The sequence below is a fragment of the Hordeum vulgare genome, chromosome 1H (genome assembly GCF_904849725.1).
Source record: "Hordeum vulgare subsp. vulgare chromosome 1H, MorexV3_pseudomolecules_assembly, whole genome shotgun sequence".
NCBI lineage: Eukaryota > Viridiplantae > Streptophyta > Magnoliopsida > Poales > Poaceae > Hordeum > Hordeum vulgare.
The window spans coordinates 42,673,127-42,699,757 of record NC_058518.1 but is presented as its reverse complement, the minus strand read 5'-3'; the positions used below and the strand labels follow the sequence as shown (position 1 = coordinate 42,699,757).

Below are 26,631 nucleotides of genomic sequence, written 5' to 3'. Positions count from 1 at the left end.
GTGTCTAGACTGACCACCATTCGAGTACTACTCTCATTGGCGGCCTCTCATGGTCTTCTCGTTCATCAAATGGACGTTAAGACGGCTTTCCTGAATGGATAGCTAAATGAGGAAATCTATATGCAACAGCCAGATGGCTTTGTGATAGAAGGTCAGGAAGGAAAGGTGTGTAAGTTGCTGAAATCTTTATATGGTCTGAGACAAGCACCTAAGCAATGGCATGAGAAGTTTAATACAACACTGACATCTGTTGGCTTCGTTGTTAATGAAGCTGACAAATGTGTATACTATCGCCATGGTGGGGCCGAAGGAGTTATATTGTGCTTGTATGTTGATGACATACTGATATTTGGAACCAACCTCAGAGTAATTGAGGAGGTTAAGTCTTTTCTGTCTCAAAACTTTGAGATGAAGGACCTTGGGGTGGCTGATGTTATCTTGAACATCAAGCTTTTCAGAGATGATGAGGGTGGGGTTACACTTCTGCAATCCCACTATGTTGAGAAGATTTTGAGTCGCTTTGGATATCCAGACTGCAAAATTTCTCAAACACCGTATGATCCTAGTGTGCTTATTCAAAAGTTTAAAGGCACAGCTATAGATCAATTGAGATTCTCTCAAATTATCGGTTCGCTTATGTACCTAGCTAGCGCAACGAGGCCTGACATCGCATTCGCTGTGAGCAAACTTAGCCGGTTTGTTGCAAACCCGGGCGATGTTCATTGGCGTGCTGTTGAAAGAATTATGCGCTACCTGAAAGGTACTGTCAACCACGGACTTCACTATATGGGATATCCATCAGTACTTGAAGGGTATAGTGATGCGAATTGGATCTCTGATGCTGATGAGATGAAGGCCACTACTGGGTATATGTTTACTCTTGGGGGTGGCGCTGTTTCCTGGAAGTCTTGCAAGCAAACGATCTTAACGAGATCGACAATGGAAGCAGAATTAACAGCATTAGACACGTCTGGTGTCGAAGCAGAATTTCTTCGAGATCTTTTGATGGACTTACCTGTGGTTGAGAAGCCGGTTCCGGCTATCCTTATGAACTGCGATAATCAGACGGTTATTGTCAAAGTGAAGAGTTCAAAGGACAATATGAAGTCCAACAAACATATAAGAATGAGATTGAAGTCTGTCAGACGTTTGAGAAACTCTGGAGTGATAGCGTTGGATTACATCCAAACGGCTAAGAATCTGGCAGATCCCTTTACTAAAGGGCTATCACGTGTTGTGATAGATAGTGCATCGAGGGAGATGGGTATGAGACCCACATGAGTTGCCATGGCAGGAACCCAACCTATATGATCGGAGATCCCGTGAAGTAGGACCTGGGAAAACAAGCCATTGGTGAACTGAGGAGAGTAACTTTACTAACCCACTCCGTTGGAGATGCAATGCTCTCGGATACTGTATGGTAGGATGACTATTGTCTTAATGTGTTCTAAAGCTTATGTGTAAGCAAGATGCTGTCCTACAGAGCGATCTTTGGAGGAACACACCTATATGAGCTTGACTGCTGGTCACAATCTATGAGATTTGGGTGATCTCTAGTAAACTCATGAATAGGCCAGGAGTGTGACTAATATGCTCCACCCGAGGGGTCAGCCTTCGGCAGCCTAGTACTAGTAAGACTTGTGGTGAAGCTTCTTTACGCCAAACTGACAATTCAAGGCATAGTCCATTGTTCAGTTGTAAAGGAGTGTAGCTGCTTGCTCTAGGTGAAGCTCAACCTTAACAGGTCTTCACTGAAATGTTGGTATATTAAAACAGTGATTGGAACGAGGGAACACGATGTGCCCTTGAGATCTGGTGGGGGATTGTTGAAATTAGTAGTGGGCCTTAGGCCTATAAGAGAATTTCAGAAAATCTCCAAGGGCCCATGTAGGTGGTGGCATGACAAGGTGGTGGTGGGAAGTTTAGTCCCACCCTGCTAGTGGAGAAGAAGTTGGACCCCTTTATAAGGGTCTCTCTTCCACATGCTATTGGAGAGTGAGAAGAGAAGGTGCCCTCGCGCACTCCTCCTTCGTCGCCCGCCTCGCCACGCCATGCCTCGTCACGACGCGACGTAGGTTGCGGGAATGAGCAGAGCCGACCTCATACCTACGCGCTTATTTTTGTCGGTTAGGAACGGAGAATACGTAACGGACACGGCACGATCCGAGACGTCGGATCGTGGGCTGTTACCGACTCGGACGTGGGTTTGGCCCACGTCTCTCCGCCCAACCGCCTTTATAAGCAGGCTAACACCTACCCTAGCCGTCACGAAAATCAGATCACATCTGCCTCACGCGTTCGTTCCTTTTGCTGCTGCTGCCGCCGGTGACTCCGTCCCGTTTACCGCGTACACGGTCGACGGGAGAGAAGGCCTCCAAAACCCCGCCTCTCCGGTTCCTATATGGGAGAGGGGCCATTAGGTTTTTGGGGAGCGATCATGCGACTGCTCGCCTCCGTCCGTCTGCTTCGTCTACATCCGCATTGTCCTCGTCATCGCCATGTCTTCACCATCCGAGCCCGACCGTCTCGCCCTTGAAGCTCAGAAGAAGAGGGCAGAGGATGTTGCTGCTACGGCCGCGTCCACCGCCAACGCTGCTGCTACGGCCAACTGGCCTATTGGAGGGTATAACTCGTTTATCCCACTCATGTTCGTTTTGATCCTAGCAGTACTATTTGCATGCATAGATGTATCAACTATATGCTTAGTATGTGCTAGGTTAGTCCATGATCAGTATATCATTAGTCTAGTCAATGCCATGCTAGTTATTATCTCGTGGATTAATATGCTCGGAAAATTGCCTATTTACTCAACACGGAGGAAGCAACTCTTTACCGCAATTTTACAGTTTCTTCTGCATTTTCTATTCGGGTATAGCTAAAATGAACCCTTAAAATGCCTTTTTGGCATGTATCCTACTATTACAGTTTGTGTTTTTACAATGTCTGCTAGAGATGCTCTTATCTTGTACTCAAACTAAATATCCAACATGAAGCCCGGACAGTCTTATGTGTACGTGAGCAAAATGAGCCAGTGAGTAACCGTCCTGTTGTGATTTTTGGCCACTAATGTAGTTTGGCCACCAAGCCAAACAATTCGACCAGCACCCAGGATAGTCCGACGAAGTGCCAGGCGAATAAGTAGAGGGTGCTTGGATACGTTTTAGTCCCATGACTAAAATAATGAGACTAAAACTTGCTAGCCTCACCCATGCTTGGATCCGAATACTAAAGAGACTAAAATCAAGTTAATGAGCATTTATTATCCTCCAAACCCTCCAATCCATAACTTACATGAGGAGTTAAATGAGGAGAGAGAGGACTAATGCACATTTTAGTAGAGGTATCCCTAACTAAAAGATTTTAGTCTCAAGACTACTTTTAGCCTCTCTATAGTCAGGGGTGCTTGGAACTTTAGCCTCTTAAAGAGACTAGTTTTAGTCTCTTGGATCCAAGCACCCTCGTAGTCTGGCTAATAGCCCAGATGAAAATGCTCCCTAATCAATTGTGTGGCCCCTTTATATGTCTTTGAAGAAATGACTATTAATGTTCAGTAGGGTTTAACCCAAATAGTCCAGCCAGATGATTATGTTTATTTATTGATAAGCATGGGACATGTTAGGCTTTATGCCTTTGGACTATGTGGTAGGATTGGCAAGGAATGTGTTTTTGTAATGATTCACTTGAGCAAGTTTTCTGCAAACTTCTTTGACTCCCTCTTAATAGTTTGGGATCCTTATAACTCATGATATAAAAAATAGTTCAGTTCTTTTAGTTTTTTTAACGTAGTACATACGCAAGCGTTCATATACACGCGCATACACTCACCTCTATGAACGCACACACGCACACCCTACCCTTATAAGCACCTCCGAGAAACTAAGCCGGCATATCATTTTGAGATTTACGAAGTCACCGTATGCGCCTCGTCGTCGACGGGAACGTCTCCCCCCACTGAAAGCGTATCGTCGAAAATCCTGAAATAAATCCAGGAATAATGCAAAGCAACCAACCGATACAACCAACGATAGGTGCTGGGGCGAAAGCAACACAGTCACACCCCAAAAGAAAAGAAAGAGAAAAAACAAAAGAAATAAATGCCGACAACAACGGATTGACAGAAACGAAGAAACTTCGCGACCACTGTGCCCACCAAAGATCTCCCACCAAGCTCCAAGGCTCCGAAGCGCCGTACCAATCAACACCTCCAAGAAGGACCGCGACGATGAAGACGTTGCTGCCAAAGGTTTCCCCTGGTACACGACGACGCGAGAAGAAGGGTAGCCCCCGATGCCCTCAAGGAACGTCCGACGGTAACCATAGGCGCCACCGGGTCGGTGTCGGACAGGCCGACAGGGGTTTCCCCCGATCCCAACGTTCACCTCGGATGCGCCCCGAGCCTGCCACCCAACCGACCACCATCTTGCGCCAATGCTATCTTGAAGCCTCCATGTCGTCTCACAACGACACAGCGAAGTGAGGCCTACACAACGACGAATATGAGTCAGGACTACGGGCAGCAACACCATCGACACGCGGGAGGGCTCAACCTCCATTGTAAACGATGGTAGCCGACCAGACACAATAGCAGGAGCATACCAGGCCCTGCTGGGCCCACATGCCCGTAAAGCTCCCGCTATCGTCCTGCAGCAGGCACGTCGTCGGCGTCGCCGCCCCCCATCTGAGCTGCTCCTCCTCCTCACCACACAAACGACGACAAAGCCACGCCCTTCTTCCAAGCGCAGGATAACCCCAAGGGTTGTGTTTTTTCTACCAATGGGAGCTTTCCCTTCATCGCCCCATGGGGGTGGTCCACGGGGCTTTTATATTTTGGCTTCCTTATTGCTTATGCTGTCAAATTGCCGATTATACCCCTACGTACGTGGTTACCAGATACCCATGGGGAAGCACATGTTGGAAATATGCCCTAGAGGCAATAATAAATTAGTTATTATTATATTTCTTTGTTCATGATAATCGTTTATTATCCATGCTATAATTGTATTGATTGGAAACAGAATACTTATGTGGATACATAGACAAAACATTGTCCCTAGTAAGCCTCTAGTTGACTCGCTCGTTGATCAAAGATGGTCAAGGTTTCCTGGCCATAGGCAAGTGTTGTTACTTGATAACGGGATCACATCATTAGGAGAATCATGTGATGGACTATACCCAAACTAATAGACGTAACAAGTTGATCGTGTCATTTTGTTGCTACTGTTTTCTGCGTGTCAAGTATTTGTTCCTATGACCATGGGATCATATAACTCACTGACACCGGAGGAATACTTTGTGTGTATCAAACGTCACAACGTAACTGGGTGGCTATAAAGATGCTCTACAGGTATCTCCGAAGGTGTCCGTAGAGTTAGTATGGATCAAGACTGGGATTTGTCACTCCGTGTGATGGAGAGGTATCTCGGGGCCCACTCGGTAATACAACATCACACACAAGCCTTGCAAGCAATGTGACTTAGTGTAAATTGCAGGATCTTGTATTACGGAATGAGTAAAGAGACTTGCCGGTAAACGAGATTGAAATAGGTATGCGGATACTGACGATCGAATCTCGGGCAAGTAACATATCGAAGGACAAAGGGAATGACATACGGGATTATATGAATCCTTGGCACTGAGGTTCAAACGATAAGATCTTCGTAGAATATGTAGGATCCAATATGGGCATCCAGTCCCGCTATTGGATATTGACCGAGGAGTCGCTCGGGTCATGTCTACATAGTTCTCGAACCCGCAGGTTCTCCACACTTAAGGTTCGACGTTGTTTTATGCGTATTTGAGTTATATGGTTGGTTACCGAATGTTGTTCGGAGTCCCGGATGAGATCACGGACGTCACGAGGGTTTCAGGAATGGTCCGGAAACGAAGATTGATATATAGGAGGACCTCATTTGATTACCGGAAGGTTTTCGGAGTTACCGGGAATGTACCGGGAATGACGAATGGGTTCCGGGAGTTCACCGGGGGGGCAACCCACCCCGGGGAAGCCCATAGGCCTTGGGGGTGGCGCACCAGCCCTTAGTGGGCTGGTGGGACAGCCCAAGAAGGTCCTATGCGCCATAGGAAGAAAATCAAAGAGAAAAAAAAGGAGGAGGTGGGAAAAGGGGGAAGGACTCCTCCTTCCAAACCTAGTTGGACTCGGTTTGGAAGGGGAGGGTTGCCCCCCTTGGCTCGGCTGACCCACTTGAGGGTCCTTGAACCCCAAGGCAAGGCTCCCCCTCTTCCCCCTATATATACGGAGGTTTTAGGGCTGATTTGAGACAACTTTGCCACGGCAGCCTGAGCACATATCTCCACGGTTTTACCTCTAGATCGCGTTTCTGCGGAGCTCGGGCGGAGCCCTACTGAGATAAGATCATCACCAACCTCCGGAGCGCCGTCATGCTGCCGGAGAACTCATCTACCTCTCCGTCTCTCTTGCTGGATCAAGAAGGCCGAGATCATCGTCGAGTTGTACGTGTGCTGAACGCGGAGGTGCCGTCCGTTCGGCACTAGATCGTGGGACTGATCGCGGGACGGTTCGCGAGGCGGATCGAGGGACGTGAGGACGTTCCACTACATCAACCGCGTTTCTTAACGCTTCTGTTGTGCGGTCTACAAGGGTACGTAGATCAAATATCCCCTCTCGTAGATGGACATCACCATGATAGGTCTTCGTGTGCGTAGGAAAATTTTTGTTTCCCATGCGACGTTCCCCAACAGCACATTATGGGGAGGACGACCCACTAGGACCCAGATAGGGCTCGTAGGGCCCAAATCAGGGCCGGGGGCACATCGCCGGCCATCGCCACCGGCCCGCCGCCAAGCCGAGGAACACCGTCGCCGCCCCAGGCCCCGGGCAGGGGAGCCGCACGCGCGGGGACAGAAGGCCCCGCCGTCGCCCGATGCCCCGGGCAGGGGAGCCGCATGCCCGGGGAGAGAAGGTCCCGCCGCCTCCCCATGCCCCAGGCAGGGAAGCCCGAAGGAGAGGAGGGCACGCGCCACCCCGGCCACCTCACAGGGAGGCGGCGCAAGGGTGGATCCGGGAGTGGGGAGACTGGGGCGACCGGCAGCCGGCGACTGCGGGGAGGCCCTAGGGAGGCCAGTGGCGACGGGAGGAGGACATGAGTTGGATAGGAACCCTAGCGTGATGGGCTAGCCAGTCGACACTTCTTTCTTTCCTTCGCTCGAACCGAAGTGTATACTAACAACCAAGCACCCTTTTTAGGTTTGGCGAGTCTTGGAGAGAAATCACCCCGTGCCACGTCAAGGTTGGATGTGAGAGGAAGGGGAGGGGAGCGTTGCGCCGCGGGACGAACAGATCCGCTCCGCCGCCATAATCCCCGGGCCCAGCACGGCTTCGTTGGCATGCCCTCCAACGGCGACGATGAGTGGGGTGGAGGAAGGGCTTGCCCGGTGGCGGCGGCGGCTAAGGGAGTGTTTTCATGGAAGGACGACACGACGACGTTTTCACCTAGGAACCAAACTTGTGGGCAACTATCCTTGGCATCTCATGGTAAGGCTGCCCGTAATGGTAGTATCATACATGTCAACTAAATAATTTTGATGAGGTGGCATAGAATTTAATGACGAAAGAGATGATTGAGTATCATATGATGATACCGTATCATATTAAATGATGTGTTACTATGTGTCATGCATGACAATAAATGAACTATGCACGATACTACTCCCTCCGTCACAGTTTATAAGGCATGCACGTGTACCTAGTTCGTTAATTTGACTTATATAAAATATATTGTTTAACATAAAAATTATACCATTAGAAAATAGAACATCTAGAGTTTCTAATGATATATTTTTTGTAATATATGCCTCTCATTATGGTCAAATTGATGACCTAGATACACGTGCCGGACTTATAAACTGAAACGGAGAGAGTAACTTATGATACTCCCTCCGTTTCTTTTTAGTCCGCATATAAGATTTGGTCAAAGTCAAACTTCGTAAACTTTGACTAAATTTATTAAACAAAATATCAACATTTATAATATGAAATCAATATTAGTAGATGCATCATGATATTAATTTTCATAGCATATAGGTTTCGTATTATAGATGTTGATATCTTTTAATATATATTTGGTCAAACTTTGTATCACTTGACTTTGACCAAATCTTATATGCAGACTAAAAAGAAATGGATGGAGTACTATACACTACAAATGTAGTATCATACATTACTATCATATACTCCCTCCGTCCCAAAATAAGTGATTTTAGTACAAAGTTGAGTCATTTTTAAATCACTTATTTTGAGACGGAGGGAGTACATGATAATACTGTACTCCCTCCGTTCCTAAATATAAGTCTCTGTAGAGGTTTCACTAATAGACTACATACGGATGTGTATAGACATACTTTAGAGTATAGATTCAATCATTTTGCTCCGCATGTAGACCCCTATTGAAATCGCTTAAAAGACTTATATTTAGGAACGGATCCTCTATACTCTAAAGTATGTCTATATACATCCGTATGTAGTCCATTAGTGAAACATTTAGAAAGACTTATATTTAAAAACGGAAGGAGTATATGATAGTCTCCGTTACAACCAGCCTAACAGTGACGGGACAATGTCACACTTCAAAATACTGCGCGACATCGTGTCTTCCAAGTCTGTAATGTCCAAACAACAAAACCCATTCTTCGTTCCGTGCCACTCTTTTTGGACCGGATACGCATCGATGTGGGCGGAGGGCATGCATGCCCGCCCTTCCAGAAGAGAAGGGAAGGGAAGGGAAGGGAAGAGGGGGACGCGGTTTATGCTGCTGCAGCGTGGGCTGGCGGCGCAGAGGATCCAGATCTTGAATTCGAAAGCAGTGGGAAAGCAAGCCGTTTCCGCGTTGAAACAGATTGATGATTTCCTCTTCCTCTCTCTCTCTATCTCGACCCCTCTTGACTTTCCATTCCTCTCTCTCTCTCTCTCTCTCGTCTTCCCCACTTTGCTCCGCTTTCCCGTCCACCGCCACCGCCGCCACCACCGGCCAGGCCAGGCCATGGATCCCTTCCACCACCTCAACACCGCCTTCTCCAACCCCTACCACCCGCTCCTCCCCTCCTCCCCTCCCCACCACCACTACCCTCCGCCGCCCCCGCTCCAGCCTCCGCCCGCCGCCGACCCGCCCGAGCGGGAGCGCCTGCCGCAGTGGTCGCACGCCGAGACGGCCGCCTTCCTCGCCATCCGCGCCGACCTCGACCACTCCTTCCTCTCCACCAAGCGCAACAAGGCGCTCTGGGAGGCCGTCTCCGCGCGCCTCACCGCGCACGGCGGCGGCTTCGCGCGCACCCCCGACCAGTGCAAGTCCAAGTGGAAGAACCTCGTCACCAGGTTCAAGGGCACCGCCAGCGACACACACGCGGAGGGCGGAGACCCTCACGTAGGCGCTGCGGCGAGGGGCGGCTTCCCGTTCCACGACGAGATGAGGAGGATCTTCGACGCCAGGGTCGAGAGGGCGCGCGCATTGGAGGCCAAGAAGGCCAAGGGCAAGGACGCCGCCGCGCGGCGCGATCCGGACGACGACGGCGGCGGCGGCGAGGGGGACGAGGGCGAGGACGAGGACGAGGAGGCGGAGGTGTTTGGAGACGAGGAGGAGGGCAGGGCCGACGCGGAGGCGCGGGGCGCGGGGAAGAAGCGGAGGAGGAAGGCGGCGGCGGCGGCGAGGACGGCGGCCGCGGCGGGAGGGGGAGGGATCGAGATTGGCGAGGTGGAGGCGGTGCTGCGGGAGTTCATGCGGCGGCAGATGGAGATGGAGGAGCGGTGGATGGAGGCCGCGGAGGCGCGCGACGCCGAGCGCCGGGCGCGCGAGGAGGAGTGGCGCGCCGCCATGGTCGCGCTCGGCGAGGAGCGGCTCGCGCTCGTGCGCCGCTGGCGGGAGCGCGAGGACGCCTGGAGGGCGCGCGCCGAGGAGCGTGAGGAGCGCCGGCACCAGCTCGTCGCCGCCCTGCTTGCCAAGCTCGGCGGCGACACCTCGTCCTAGCTAATCCATTCCGCCAGCCTTCCTTCCATGCCATGCACACACCATGCCCTGGTACGGATCAATGTTACTCCCTAGCTACTTGATGAATTCCTCCTCATCCTCACTAGGCAATGTAATGGTAGCGAATAATTCTTTCCTCATTTTTGGTTGAGATAGTGGTAATTCCTGGATTCTTAATTGCTCAGGACGATGATCCATCGATATCCATCCATCCATCCATCCATCCATCCATCGCCGCAAAGCGCGCGCCGGGCGGCCGGATAAGCACTTTTTAGGCCAGTTGTAGCAGCGACGGATCAAAAACATGATCGACATATCTTGCATGCCTAGCTATTGCCTTTGTTAGGGTTTCTTTAGACAGCGAGAGGTCAGGAAAGGCGGCGCGTTGGTGTGCGTTGTGTTCCAAAAGGGTTTTGCAAACATCATATCTCCCTTTGTTGTTAGCCCAGCTAGCCCATGACCTGCAACTGTAAACTCACTCACTCACTCACTCACTGGTCTTATCAGCTTCAGAAGCTAGCTTTCCAAGTGCATGCATGACTTTGCATGATCGATTAAGCTCATCCATCGATGTTGCTATAGCTTCTTCTTCTCCAGTTTTCCTCCTTCTCCTCATCATTCCACAAGGACCGTGGACGGTCATGGTCGCCGCAGGCAGAATCTCTGCACGACGTGGGTCTGCTTGCATACATGCATTATTGCCTTTTTTTTTCAGATATATCTCTGCAGGGTGCATGTGTAGCTTTTGCGCAACATGGTCTATATATCTATCTACATCTTCCCTTCTTTTTCAGTTGCATGCCCTAAAGAGATTTGCATCTGAAAAGTTTTCTAGTGAGAGGAAAGAAAGGAGGCGCAGCTAGCAGGAGCAGGGCATGATGGGGGGCGCAGTCAAGTGCACCTGCTTTGATTTTGCTTTGATTTGCTTTGCTTATCGTGTAGGAAGGGTATCGATGCCCTGCTTGTATATATGTTTGCCTCACGCGAGACACATGTGTGCAGACGCCAGAATCCACTGGAAGAACCTTGACTGCATCATGTGTTCATGCATACTAGTTAGATGGTGCTTGTTTGACGATACTAATTATTGATTTGATTAGAAGTGGACTTTCCCTAATGACGATGTAGATGAAGGTATGGCAAGTATGAAACCGTGCACCAACACAGTGTGTACCCACAAAAGTAGAGTATGAACAGAAGTGTGTATATACATACAGTCATTTTCTAGAAGAAAAATGTAAGCCTTATTTGTTATGAGGAGTTTAACTGATCACTTGATCAAGTAGCCTTATCACTTATGCATTGATTTTCTGAAATATCTCAAATAAATTGTGTGTGTGTGTGTGTGGGGGGGGGGGGGGGGGGGGGGAGGGATCTACAAGTAATCAAGGTCTTGCATATTTGCAGTTGAAATTATTAGCATACTACTAATGTAAAGATGTCATCCTCCAAAAGTCCAAAACATGTGTGTGCACTTAAAATATGTGAAACCATATATAACTAGAGCGTGAATCTTTGTGTGAAAGCCACATGATGATATCGATTGCATGTGAGACTTTCAGGTCAGTATGACCTCCATACAAGTTGTTAACTTTAGTGCATGTGTAGTTAGCATAGCTTCTAACACACTCCACAGTGTTTGGTCAACAAGAGTATAATTTGTTGTGGGGATGAACGTAATTGCTGACCATGATTACTTTCACCAATAAACACACAATGAGATTAGATGTATTGACAACACCCATGGAGAAACCACTGTGATAATGAGTACTAGTATATTTTCCCACAACAATAATATGCAGTCAGTACTACTCCCTCCGTAAACTAATTTAAGAGTGTTTAGAACACTATTTTAGCAATCTAAACGTTTTTATATTAGTTAAGTACTTTATTTTATTTAAGGATAAACGTAAGATTTGCTCAAGCCTATATAATCCCTTGTTGATATGCACGGTTATGCGTATACAAATTAATACGCCTTCACTTGATCTTTCCCTGTCAGGCATACTACATGTGTGCAGGGAACATAGTTTGATTTTATTGGGGTCATATATATGTGATGCAAGTACTTACTTAATACTCCGCAGATGAAATAAGGAGAAATGTGGCGTCATAAGCATATCATAAACCTATGGCCTTATTTTTAAGCAAATTGCCTAGCTAGTTGGTGCATTGAGCTTTCTTGACCTGTCACTGTTCCCTTTTGATGCCGCGTGTGATCTTGTGTGTTCACAATGGCAACAAGCAATCGCAGCAGTGGGAGGACGACATGTATGTTGCCTGTATCTCGAGATAGGAGACAAATAAATTGATTGCAATCGAGACTAAGTGACTGATTTGATTTTCATTCTAGCTACTTTGAGATTATCTGCCTACTTGGATTTAATTCATTATCATTAGACACCTTTCACATTGCTCCAATTATACACATTCTCCTGCTATTATAAATCTACTATCTGTAAGAGACAATATGTCTTGATCATATATATATTGCAGTAAACTGACTTCATACTTCTTTCGAGAGGAACTGATTTCATACTTCTTATGAGAGAGAAACTGATTTCATAATTGAGATGCAGAAGAATTAATCCTTCAGTGGTTCTGCTAGATTGTTTTCACACTGAAAAAAAAGATACCAGCGGCATCAGTTGCATGGAAATATTGCGTGGGAAGGAAGTGACCAATGTGTGCTCCATTGCGGTAGCGCGTACGCTTCCGAAATTAACCCATAGTTTATGTGCATGCATATGGCCCATCGGCGTCAAATTTGATTATCCCAAGTGTGGAGTCACGGATCCCATGTTGTGCCAAAATCTAGAGAGAGACCACCTGACAGACACGGAAATAATATATTCCCCACCCACACTGATGTGACTAACAAAATGGACCATTTGTAAATGATTTTCGATTATTCAGACCGTCCTCTTGCACCCTCGACTCCTCGAGAACCAATTGATGATCGGGATCGCATGCAATCGTTGTCTCTCACGTAGTACCAGTACCGACCGAGGAGGACGACTAACAGTATCCAAATTGACCACCACCACCAACTCTACTGATGCTGATGAATCCAGATACTACGTACTCACTAGCTTGTCCTGAGAAGAGAAATGCTGCTAGTGGTACGAACTAGCATAGGGGTCGCCGTGCCTATCTGAAACATGTTGTCCATGCACCTTTCTGGAATGCGGGTTTTTCCGGTACACTGATTGATTGAGTTGTGCACGCAATGCAGTGTCATAATGGTACCGTCAGTACGAGTACTATGAGAGACAAGATATTTGGAGGTCGACACCCTGACCCGGGGGATGTGTGTGCTGCCGATGAATGAATGGCTCAGGCGGAGATACTCCCTCCCTCTTATATAAAGTTTATATTAACTTAGTATTAAATTTGTCATACTTATTTTGAGACGGAGGGAGTATCTGGTTTGGCTTCGCTTTGAAGCTCAGCCGTGCAGCTCCGTTCACGCGGTCAACTGCTTCACACTGGAAGTAGCAGTATAGACGCGTACACCTCATCGTCCGATCCATGTCACGCATGGCTGGCGCGCACCCACGCTGCTTGATCGGCTGCTGTCGGGTTTACACGCGTAGGATTGACCGAGCAATGCGTATGCCACACTCGCTTGGTCAAATTTCGCAGGGATAAATGTGCCGCCCACTGCAACGTATAAGAACGGGAAACCAGGTGCGTCGCTGTGCTGACGTCAAGATGTCATCGTGCACGTTTTTTATTCGTTTTTTTAAATTTTTTTATTTCCACTTTTGTTTATTTTACTTTTACATTCTAAAAAAATATACAGCATAAAAAAACTTAATGTAGCTAAATAAAACGTCTCATACACTAAAAATTGCACATTCATTTAAAAATATGTTCGTGGCATTTTCGGGAAATGGTTGTACAATATACAAAAATGTTTGCATGGTTCAAAAAAATGAGTTCATCATTTGAAAATGTCTAAACATGTATTTAAAATTATTTCCTTTTTGTAAACAAATACTAAACACGTATAAAAGAAAATTTCAGAAACATTTTTTGTAAGAGTTTTTATATATTTATTTATAAAATGTTAAATGGGTTCAAAGGAATATTTTAAATATATACAAAAACGTACAAGGTGCATACAGAAATATATGTGTACTGAAGGAACAAACTCAATCAAAACCAACAAAAGAAATGAAAGTAAAACAAAAAAAATAAGAAAGAAAAGAACCCAAATTATAAAGAATAAAAAAAACGAAAAACCATAAATCCATTGTAAAAACAAAGCATAAATAAGAATTAACAAAATAAAAAAATGAAGAAAAAAGTAAAACAACCTAGGAAAAACGAAAGAAAAGGAAAAAAGGAATAAAAAGAAAACAAAGTAAGCATACCGAACAGACCGAAATCATCGACCGAATAAGGAAGAGGGAATGCAGCGAACGACAACAATTAAATGGGCCAGCCCATACGAGATTTCTAATAGAATTCTGTACGAGGGAGATATAGCCCGAAATCATTAAATGGAAAGTACTTCTTTCAAAGATCATTCTCACCTCCTTGGGTTGCAACCTGGGAGCTTTTCTTTTTTTATAGATTCGTTATTTTTAAAAGTTTTATCTTTTAAGTCATGCGTCTAGATCTTGAACCATATCCATCGTTGGATTTCTCGCGCCGAAATCTTCTAAATTAGATCTTATTTTGGTAGGTTTTGGCAAACTTTTTTTCATGAAAACTCGGAAGAAAATACCGTGCCTCTAGCGGAAAAAAGGAACACTTTTTTTCGTTCCTGATGGGCACAACCGTTGCTCTCGCGGAAGCAAATTTATGCTTATCACGGAAGCAAAACCTTGTCTCTCGAAAAAACGCGTTTTTTCGTTTTCGAGAGGCGCGGAAGCAAAATCGTGCCTCCCAATGAAGGAAAAAGCATTTTTTTTCCTTTTCGAGTGACACAGCCATGTCTGTCGCGTAAACAAATCAATGCCTCGTGCGAAAACAAAATCATACCTCTCGAGGAAGAAAAAAATGCGTATTTTTTCGTTTACAAGAGACACGACCGTGCGTCTCCCGGAAGCAAAATCGTGCGTCTCGCACAAGAAGAAAAAGAGAACATGTTGTTTTGTTTTCGAGAGGGCGCTGCCTCTCGAGGAAGAAAAAAATGCATTTTGTCATGCAATTTTTTTTTCACAAGCTAAAAAAGACCGCTGGCAAACCGAAAAGCTGAAGAAATAAAAAAAACACCTAAATGGCCGAAAATGCACGCAGAAAAATAAAAATAAAATAAAATTTGGAAAAACGCCCAAAACGTTACACATAGCGGCGACCGAAGGAGTGTTCTTCAAATAGGTTCTACTAGAAAAAAATTTGTTAATAATTTCTTAAAGAATTGTTGTCGTTATTTTCTCACAACAGATGCCACGGGTGGCTAATTAAGGTGAGAGAAAGTTGTCGTGGAGGATCTAAAACGGGATAGGGTAGTAGCACGCGATGGTTTACCCAGGTTCGGAGCCCTCACGTGAAGGTAACACCCCTAATCCTGCATGTCTGATGATATATATGCAGTGTATGTGGTTACCGTATAGAGTTGCTCCTGTAGGTGTATTTGTGAAGAAAGAGGGAGCCGTGGGTGCTCTCCCATTGCCTCATGCATGTGAGAATATGCGAGAGCGAGATAGAGTGAGCCCGTGAGAGAGCATGCCCCTCAGTGAGTGGGCATGATGCCATTTATGTAGGCATGAGTGCATGGCTTGAGATGTAAGCTACAATGGATAGCTTACATCCCAAGCTGTAGGTAGCTTGAGAGTTAGGCTACAGTGTCTTCATGTCGCGTCCGACAAAACATTGCAGTTGACTTCGTAGGGCTGCAGTCGGCCAGGCCCCAACGGGTCGGGAGTAGCCGGCAGCCCGTAGTCGGCCAACCTACAGCCGGCAAGGCTACAGCCAGACACGGTCCAGCTGGATAGGCTTCCAGCCGCCCGGGTGTAGCCTACAGCCCGCACTCGGCCATGAGAAGCCAGCAGTCGGCAAGGCTCCAGCCGGACGGGCTCCAATCGGACTCGGGAGCCAGCCGGAGCAGCAGGACCAGGGAACGTTAGCCACCCTGATGTTTTAAAATGTTGATTCGTCTTCTTGAGCCTACCTGGGAGTTATCCTCCCGACATTAGCCTTCGAGCCTCGAAGTGACTTGGAGAGTCGAGCGTAGGGTTTTCACTGTTGTCGTAGCAGAGTGTTGGGGAACGTCGCATGGGAAACAAAAAATTTCCAACGCGCACGAAAACCTATCATGGTGATGTCCATCTACGAGAGGGGATTTCTGATCTACGTGTTTTGAATCAACGAATGATTGAGTGATTACATCGATGGTTACAGGGTGCAATATATATGACCCAGAGGAACACGACGGTTCAGAGAGGCGTCGGTTCTAGACAAGCGGGAGAAGCGTCGGTTGAGGAAGAGAACCGTCCGACGGTTTGGGAGAGGAGGAGATTCCCTAATACATTTATGTAATAAATCTTAACACTCCCCCTAATCTACGCTTGACCACATAGAATCATCTCATGATTGTCCGGGTAGTGCCATCATTCCAAACGACCAGTCTTCAGGAAATTCTTCATGAAAACTTTGATGAGAACCTGAAACATAAACTTCACAACAATAGCATAATGTGATGTTATTGAACAAGGACATCTCAAGAAGAGACTCCCCCTGTTGCCTGCAAGTCTCTAAGTCGTCGCATACCAATTCCGTGAACATATTTCTGGAATGTTGAGTTTGGTAAAGATTTAGTAAACAAATCAGCAAGTTGTCACATGATTTGACTTGCAGAATGCTTATTTCCCCGCTTTTCTGAAGATTGTGGGGGGAAAACCATTTAGGAGAAATATGCTTAGTATATATCCTGTCTGCATCTGTGCAACGCATGCCGCATTATCCTCATAGATAATGGTGGGTGATTCAATAGAACCAATTCCACATGAATGTTGTATGTGGTTTATCATTCTGCGAAGCCATACACATTCACATGACGCTTCAAATAATGAAATTATTTCAGAATGATTGGTAGATGTAGCCACTAGAGTCTGTTTGGAAGACTTCCATGATATAGCTGTACCACCATGTAGGAACACAAAACCGGTCTGAGATCTGGCATTATGGGTATCACACAAATAACCGGCATCTGCATACCCAATCATATCAGAGTCCAGATATTGCTGGAACTGAAAAAATAGGCCAAGATCCTTTGTGCCTTGGAGATATTGAAAGATATTCTTTACTCCAGACCAATGTCGTTTGGTGGGAGCTGCGCTGTGTCTAGCAAGTAGATTCACTGCAAATGCAATATCAGGTCTTGTGCAATTTGCAAGATACATAAGCGCTCCAACTGCACTGAGATATGGAACTTCAGGTCCCAACACCTCTTCTCCATCATCCCTCGGTCTGAACGGGTCTTTCTCTACGTCTAGAGATCGAACCACCATAGGAGTTTTAGATGGATAGGATTTGTCCATATTGAATTTCTCCAATATTTTCTGGATATAGGCAGCTTGGTGTACCATGATTCCTGAGGGAAGGTGCTCAAGTTGAATACCTAAGCAAAATTTGGTTTTACCCAAATCCTTCATCTCAAATTCCATCTTTAGGTGATTGCGTGCTTCATCTATGTCTGGTGCATTGCCAATGATGTTGAGATCATCAACATACACAGAAATGATGCAAAATCCTGTAGAGGACTTCTTGATGAAGACACATGGGCAATCATCACTATTGGAGTAACCTTTCTGAAGAAGGAACTCACTTAGTCGGTTGTACCACATCCGCCCCGACTGTTTTAAGCCATACAATGACTTATTCAGCTTTACACAATACATGTTGCGTTTTGCATTGTTATTCGGGACGGAGATTCCGTCAGGAACCTTCATATGTATGTCCGAATCTAGTGACCCGTAAAGATATGCGGTCACGACGTCCATCAACTGCATGGATAGACGATTTTGTACTGCCATAGATATAAGATATCGGAAAGTGGTTCCACTCATTACTGGAGAGTATGTTTCATTGAAATCAATGCCGGGTTTCTGCGTAAAACCTTGTGCTACGAGCCTTGCTTTATATCTCACCACCTCATTGTTCTCATTCCGTTTCCGGAGGAAAACCCATTTGAATCCCACGGGTAAAACATTGGGAGGTGTAGGTATTGCTTTAGTGAATACCTTCCTTTTGTTAAGCGAGGCAATTTCTGCTTGGATCGCATCCTTCCATTTAGGCCAGTCGGAGCGCCTTTGGCACTCGACGATAGACCTTGGATCATGATCAGTGAGAAGGGTATCTGCAATCTTTTCAGCAAAATATATGTCGACAGTCGTAGTCTTACGGTCAAATGATTCTCCAGAATCAACATAGTTGATGGAAATTTCCTGCACCCCTAGAGACTCTTCGTGATTTCCCAATACGGTTGAGTCTGGGTGTTCCGATGTTCCAGCTAGTTTGTGCACACTGGAGCTGGGTTGTGAAGGTTGCCCTTCCACTGGGTGTGAACTACCCATCAGGTGTTTGTCAATGTTGAGTTGACCTGCATTTACTGACTCCGAGGATTTTTTCCTCGATTTCCTTTGCTGCTTGCTAGAAGCTAGCTCCAGGTCAGAAGCCATACTACTCCCCCTCTTTTTAGGAACAGGGAGTTGAGTGGTTTTTATTGGTACCTCCACTCTTTCTGGCGCGTTTCTGGCCGGATTTAAGGATTTTGTAACACCTTTTAGATCAGTAAATGAATCTGGCAGATTATTTGCAAGATGTTGCAAATTAATGATCTTCCGAACTTGAAGTTCGGTCTCATGGGTACGTGGATCAGAGGATGAAATTGCATGAGCATTCCAATCGATTTCCGGGCATTCTTTCTGGTACTTGAAATCTCCCCCTAATGCCGGGAAATGTTCCTCATTAAATATGCAATCAGCGTGACGGGCTGTGAACAGATCCCCAGTTAGGGGTTCCAGGTACTTGATAATCGACGACGATTTGTACCCCACATAGATCCCCAACTTTCTGTGTGGGCCCATGGATGTCCGCTGTGGTGGTGAGATCGGGATGTATGCAGCACATCCGAACTTACGCAGATGGGAAATGCTAGGAGGATTTCCACGTACCAATTCCAGAGGGGAAGAACTGTGATATGCAGTTGGCCTCAATTGTATCAAGTCAGCAGCGTGTAAAACTGTATGACCCCAACAAGAGGTTGGCAAGTTGCAATTCATCAACAAAGGTCTTGCAATGAGTTTAGTCCTCTTAATCAATGCTTCAGCCAAACCATTTTGTGTATGGACATATGGAACAGAGTGCTGAACTTCAATCCCCAAAGCCATGCAATAATCATTGAAGGCACGTGAGGAGAATTCTGCAGCGTTGTCCATTCGAATTGTCTTAATTCGACTTTCAGGATAATGGGCTTGCAACTTAATGACTTGCCTCATTATTTTGGCAAATGCATGGTTTCGTGTGGATAGAAGACACACATGTGACCATCGTGTAGATGCGTCAATCAGAACCATGAAATACCGGAAAGGTCCAGATAATGGCTGAATGGGACCACAAATGTCTCCTTGAATACGTTCAAGGAATTGAAGTGGTTCAACTTGTATTTTGAGGTGCGAGGGCCTCAAAATTAGCTTTCCCGTGGCACAAGATGTGCACACAAAATCAGAAGATTGAGGAAATTTTGACTCAAGCAAATTATGACCAATGGAATTGCTAGTAATTTTTCTCATCATCCCGATTCCAGGATGGCCCAGGCGATCATGCCAGGTTTGGAATGCGTCAACATTCTGAAAAATTACTTTTTATGCAACATGTTCCACGGGTTTGATATACGTATAGTACAAACCAGACGATAGAGAAGGAATTTTCTCATGTACCTTTTTGCCATATCCGTGATCTTTAGTAAAGAGTAAATACTCCTCTTTGTTGTCTTCATGGGTTTCAATATGAAAACCATTCTTACGGATATCTCGATAACTGATCAGGGTACGTGATGAGTCAGGATACAATAAAGCATCCTCTATCGTCACTTGTGTACCACTCGGGAGTGTGAATATGGCACGTCCAGTACCAACAATCACTGTATCGCGTCCAGCGATAGTTAGAATATCTCCATTCATCTTTTTCAGAGTTTGGAAATATTTTATCTCCCTCAGTATGGAGTTTGTGGTACCACTGTCCACAAGGCATAATTCCTCTTCCATCGGATTGTCCCCGTAGAAAAACTATATAAAAACGAAAGAATTTTCAATAAGAAAACCTTATGTTAATACATAGAATACAATCTTTATTATATCAAATGCGCTGATACAATACAATATAAAGACAACAACAAACTTATGTTCTTATTACAATCATCACAAATGGACATAGTTAAATAGATCACTAAGGAGGTCGAGGGACTAGTCAAAGTCGCCAAACACATCGTTTGAGGTGTACTCAAGTAACATGGCCTCCGTTTCAGCAGGGTCCTCAAGAGGATAAGGAATCTTGGCGTTGCTTGGTCCAGGAGGAATATCCTGTGAATCGCCAGCTCCATTTGCGCTATGCGGATGTAGGTTGAAGTTAGCTTCAAGCCTTTTCCCTTGAGGTGCTTTGCGTCCGTGAGATTGCTGGTACAGCATGACCAGATGCTTGGGCATTGAGCACTTTTCAGTAGAATGCGAGTAGCATCCACACTTGTTGCAAAGTTTAGTTTTATCGAACTTTGGCTTTGCAGTGCCTTTGCCCTTGCCCATGTTTCTGAATTTTCTGTTCCCATTACGCTTGTGCTTGTGCTCAGAATTGGAATGTTTACCTCGAAAGGTACCATTAAACTTCTGTCTATTCGCGACATTCAGATGAACTTCAGGTAAAGGTTGTGCCCCAACTGGGCGATGAGAGCCATTCTTAGCGAGTAGCTCATCATGCTTTTCAGCCTGAAGTAACATGTGAATAAGCTCGGAATAGACAGTGTAGTTGCGAGCACGGTATTGTTGTTGGAGTATCCTGTCTGAAGGGAGCATGGTAGACAAAGTTTTTTCTATCTTCTCCCCCTCAGTAGGTTCCTTCTCACAGAAGCGCAGTTGGGAACATATCTTATGAACAGCATGATTGTACTCACCAATGGACTTGAAATCCTGAAGGCGGAGATGAGTCCAATCATGGAGTGCTTCTGGCAGGACTATTGCCTTCTGCTGTTCATACCTCATTTTGAGGGCCAGAAACAGAGTACTAGGAGATTCCTCCTGTAAATACTCAGACTTGAGATCTGGATGAATATGGTGCCTTATGATGAATAAAGCAGCATAATTCTGTTGTTCTGTCAGCGGCGTGGCTCCAGCCGGGAGAGGAGTCTCCGGGGGCTGGATTGCAAGCGCTATCCCACGGGATGCAAGACTAATCTTGATGTCCATAGCCCATGTAGGGTAATTGTGGCCATTGAGAGCAAGCTCCTCAAATTCTTTGGCAGTCATCTTGGCCTACATGGGGAACCAGAGATAATTAATTTACGGGCGGTAAATTAAAAACCATCAAGGTTCTGTAATAAGAATGCAAAAATTTGATAGTCAAGTGTAAAACTTGAAAAATTCTCAACCTCAATTGTGTGAACATAACACATTGAAGATCACTTAGATCTCACAGTAATAGGCTGCATGACCATTACCTTGTGTATGCTACAATTTTGATATAAGGAATACACTTGAAGGTAATCGCTTGTCGAGATTTACAAAGCGTAGACCTCACAGTAAGAGAGGATAGTCTGCACATGTGCAGTAGATCACAACTCATTAACTTGTGATTCCAAATAAGACGAGGAAGAAATATTCAAAAATTTACAAGTTTGAGATGCGAGAGAAGCTAATCTCAATCGCAATAAGAAACATGTTCAAAAATATGTGGTAAACACATGAAACATGCCATGTTTCCCGGATGAAATCCGGTACTTTATTTATATTATCAAGTCATTACATAATATAAACACACTTGTAATTACACAAATCTTACACTAGAATAAAACTAGAACTGGACTAAATATAAATAGTAGTACTAAAATAGTACTAAACATAGTCTAAAACTATACTATATACAGTAATTAGTGCTAGACTAATAATAATAATAAAAAATTGAAACAACAGCCAGCCGGCACCACGTGATAGCCATCCCACTACATGACCTAGGATGGATCTGATCCAAATATCCAATACGTGGCCTAGGCTGGACACCACACAGCCACACACTAGCACCACGTGCCCCACACACTAGCACATAAGAGAGAGGAGGAGGTGGGATCGGTTTGGATCAGATTCATCCGCATCCCCTCGCTCCCCACCTCCTGTGCGAATCAGCCCACCATCAGCGCCCAGCCAGAGGAGACATGGCGACGGGAGCGAGGGCCGATGTGCTCTCCGGTGATCACCGATGCCTCACGGAGGACCCCTCCTCGTCGGAAGAGGAGGGGACGACGACGGGGGCATGGGCGGCTGCTCCGAGGCCAAGGCCAAGGCCAAGGCTCGCCGGAGCCCATGAGCCGGCGCGGCGGCCGGGCTGGCGGTCGAGAGCAGCAACGGCGCGCCCAAAGAGGCGGCCAAAGCGCCGCTCCGTGCGGCTGCTCGTGCCCGCGGTCGTTTCCCGCGGTGGCGAGGCGTTGGTGTCCGTACCATCCATCCCCACCCCGAGGCGGACGACACCAGAGGCGCCGGTTGGTGCAGAGACGAAGCCGAGTGCGGCCTCCTCGTCCACCATGACCCGCATCGGGACGGGCACGTAGCCAGGAGGGCCACGGCTCGGGCCGGCGGTCTCGGCGGCCGGCGTGGGCGTCGGCGGCGCCATCCAAGCCGTCGGTGGAGGAGGTGGTGGAGGCGGAGATCCGGGGGGCGGGGCAGGCGCGGCTACATCCTCGTGCACCGCAGGGGCGCTCGGGGCAGGAGCACCGCGGTGGGCGCATCAGGCGGCATGGAGGCCGCTTCCAGAGGCGTAGTAACCTCCACGCGCATCCCTTCGAGTGCCATGGTAACCGCGTCCAGCGGCATCGCGGCCGAAGCGGCGGATGGCTTGCATCCTGCGACGGAAGCACCGGAGTCCACCTACTCCATGGCGGCGACGGGCCATGAGGCGGTAGCAGCGACCATCCTCACGGATGAGGCGAAGGAAAAAGGAGACGAGGCCTGGCATCTCACCGACAGCAAGTTCCCCTTTCCCTTCTCTGTTTGCTTTCGCTCTCTGTGGTAGAGTTCTACGTGCTGATAACGTGTTTTGAATCAACGAATGATTGAGTGATTACATCGATGGTTACAGGGTGCAATATATATGACCCAGAGGAACACGACGGTTCAGAGAGGCGTCGGTTCTAGACAAGCGGGAGAAGCGTCGGTTGAGGAAGAGAACCGTCCGACGGTTTGGGAGAGGAGGAGATTCCCTAATACATTTATGTAATAAATCTTAACACTACGTACCTTTGTAGATCGCACAGAAGAAGCGTTAATAAACGCGGTTGATGTAGTGGAACGTCCTCACGTCCCTCGATCCGCCCCGCGAACCGTCCCACGATCTAGTGCCGAACGGACGGCACCTCCACATTCAGCACACGTACAGCTCGACGATGATCTCGGCCTTCTTGATCCAGCAAGAGAGACGGAGAGGTAGATGAGTTCTCCGACAGCGTGACGGTGCTCCGGAGGTTGGTGGTGATCTAATCTCAACAGGGCTCCGCCCGAGCTCCGCAGAAACGCGATCTTGAGGAAAAACCGAGGAGGTATGTGGTCGGGCTGCCGTGGAAAAGTTGTCTCAAATCAGCCCTAAAACCTCCGTATATATAGGTGGAAGGGGAGGAGCCTTGCCTTGGGGCTCAAGAGGCCCCAAGGGGTTCGGCCGATGGGGGGGAGGAGGATTCCTCCTCCAAGCCTAGTCCAACTAGGATTGGAAGGTGGAGTCCTTCCCTTCCTTCCCACTTCCCCCTTTTTTTTCTCTTTGATTTTCTTATCTCCTGCGCAGGGGCCTCTTTGGGCTTGCCCACCAGCCCACTAAGGCCTAGTGCGGCACCCTTAAGGCCTATGGGCTTCCCCGGGGTGGGCTGCCCCCCTCGGTGAACTCCCGGAACCCATTCGTCATTCCCGGTACATTCCTAGTAACTCCGAAAACCTTCCGGTAATCAAATGAGGTCATTCTATATATCAATCTTCGTTTCCGGACCATTCCGGAAACCCTCGTGACGTCCATGATCTCATCCGGGACTCCGAACAATATTCGGTAACCAACCATATAACTCAAATACGCATAAAACAACGTCGAACCTTAAGTGTGCAGATCCTGCGGGTTCGACAACTATGTAGACATGACCCGAGGGACTCCTCGGTCAATATCCAATAGCGGGACCTGGATGCCCATATTGGATCCTACATATTCTACGAAGATCTTATCGTTTGAACCTTAGTGCCAAGGATTCATATAATCCCGTAGTCATTCCCTTTGTCCTTCGGTATGTTACTTGCCCGAGATTCGATCGTCAGTATCCGCATACCTATTTCAATCTCGTTTACCGGCAAGTCTCTTTACTCGTTCCATAATACAAGATCCCGCAACTTACACTAAGTCACATTGCTTGCAAGGCTTGTGTGTGATGTTGTATTACCGAGTGGGCCCCGAGATACCTCTCCATCACACGGAGTGACAAATCCCAGTCTTGATCCATACTAACTCAACGGAGACCTTCGGAGATACCTGTAGAGCATCTTTATAGCCACCCAGTTACGTTGTGACGTTTGATACACACAAAGCATTCCTCCGATGTCAGTGAGTTATATGATCTCATGGTCATAGGAATAAATACTTGACACGCAGAATACAGTAGCAACAAAATGACACGATCAACATGCTACGTCTATTAGTTTGGGTCTAGTCCATCACATGATTCTCCCAATGATGTGATCCAGTTATCAAGCAACAACACCTTGCTCATAGCCAGAAGACCCTGACTATCCTTGATCAACTGGCTAGCCAACTAGAGGCTTGCTAGGGACGGTGTTTTGTCTATGTATCCACGCATGTATCTAAGTCTTCATTCAATACAATTATAGCATGGATAATAAACGATTATCTTGACACAAGAATTATAATAATAACTTATTTATCATTGCCTCTAGGGCATAATTCCAACAGTCCCCCACTTGCACTAGAGTCAATAATCTAGCCCTCACATCACCATGCGAATTACATTGTAATAAATCTAACACCCATACAGTTCTGGTGTTGATCATGCTTTGCCCGTGGAAGAGGTTTAGTCAGCGGGTCTGCTACATTCAGATCCATGTGCACTTTGCATATATTTACGTCCTCCCCTTCGATGTAGTCGCGGATGAGGTTGAAGCGTCGTTTGATGTGTCTGGTCTTCTTGTGAAACCGTGGTTCCTTTGCTAAGGCAATGGCACCCGTGTTGTCACAGAACAAGGTTATTGGATTCAATGCGCTTGGCACCACTCCAAAATCCGTCATGAACTGCTTCATCCAAACACCCTCCTTAGCCGCCTCCGAGGCAGCCATGTACTCCGCTTCACATGTAGAATCAGCTACGATGCTTTGTTTGGAACTGCACCAGCTTACCGCACCCCCATTAAGAATAAATACGTATCCGATTTGTGACTTAGAGTCGTCCGGATCTGTGTCAAAGCTTGCATCGACGTAACCTTTTAAGGCGAGCTCTTCATCACCTCCATACATGAGAAAACATCTCCTTAGTCCTTTTCAGGTACTTCAGGATATTCTTGACCGCCTTCTAGTGATCCACTCCTGGATTACTCTCGAACCTGCCTGCCATACTTATGGATAGGCTCACGTCCGGTCTAGTGCACATCATTGCATAGATGATAGAACCTATGGCTGAAGCATAGGGGACGGTGCTCATATGCTCTCTATCTTTATCAGTTGCTGGGCACTGAGTCTTACTCAATCTCGTACCTTGTAAAACTGGCAAGAACCCCTTCTTGGACTGTTCCATTTTGAACCTTTTCAAAACTTTATCAAGGTATGTGCTTTGTGAAAGTCCTATTAGGCGTTTTGATCTATCCCTATAGATCTTAATGCCTATAATGTAAGCAGCTTCTCCTAGGTCCTTCATAGAGAAACTTTTATTCAAGTAATCCTTTACGCTCTCCAAAAACTCCACGTTGTTTCCAATTAGCAATATGTCATCCACATATAATATTAGAAACGCCACAGAGCTCCCACTCACTTTCTTGTAAATACAAGATTCTCGAACCACTTATATAAACCCAAATGCTTTGATCAGCTCATCAAAGCGTTTATTCCAACTCTGAGATGCTTGCACCAGTCCATAAATGGATCGCTGGAGCTTGCATACTTTGTTAGCATTTTTAGGATCGACAAAACCTTCGGGTTGCATCATATACAACTCTTCCTTAAGGAAACCGTTAAGGAACGCCGTTTTGACATCCATCTACCAGATTTCATAATGAAAAATGCATCTATTGCTAACATGATTCTGACTGACTTAAGCATCGCTACGGGTGAGAATGTCTCATCGTAGTCAACTCCTTGAACTTGTGAAAAACCCTTTGCCACAAGTCGGGCTTTACAAACGGTCACATTACCGTCAGCGTCAGTCTTCTTCTTAAAGATCCTC

General features: G+C 46.6%; 1 protein-coding gene across 2 annotated transcripts; it reads left to right on the top strand.

The window, feature by feature from the left end:
• The first annotated feature begins 8,691 nt into the window (after window positions 1-8,691).
• LOC123406311 (trihelix transcription factor GT-3b-like) lies at window positions 8,692-11,149 on the top strand. Of its 2 annotated transcripts, none has more exons than XM_045099808.1 (2): window positions 8,692-10,049; window positions 10,793-11,149. In XM_045099808.1, the coding sequence occupies exon 1, from the start codon at window positions 8,706-8,708 to the stop codon at window positions 9,996-9,998; it is 1,293 nt and encodes a 430-aa protein (XP_044955743.1). In that variant the 5' UTR covers window positions 8,692-8,705; the 3' UTR covers window positions 9,999-10,049; window positions 10,793-11,149. The 2 variants fall into 2 exon arrangements, with proteins under 2 accessions (XP_044955743.1, XP_044955734.1); XM_045099799.1 differs by having other exon boundaries at window positions 10,184-11,149.
• Window positions 11,150-26,631: the final 15,482 nt, after the last annotated feature.

Bases quoted from the DNA above. Each gene is read 5' to 3' on its own strand.
- LOC123406311 (XM_045099808.1), top strand. From the start codon at position 8,706: ATGTGGGCGGAGGGCATGCATGCCCGCCCTTCCAGAAGAGAAGGGAAG.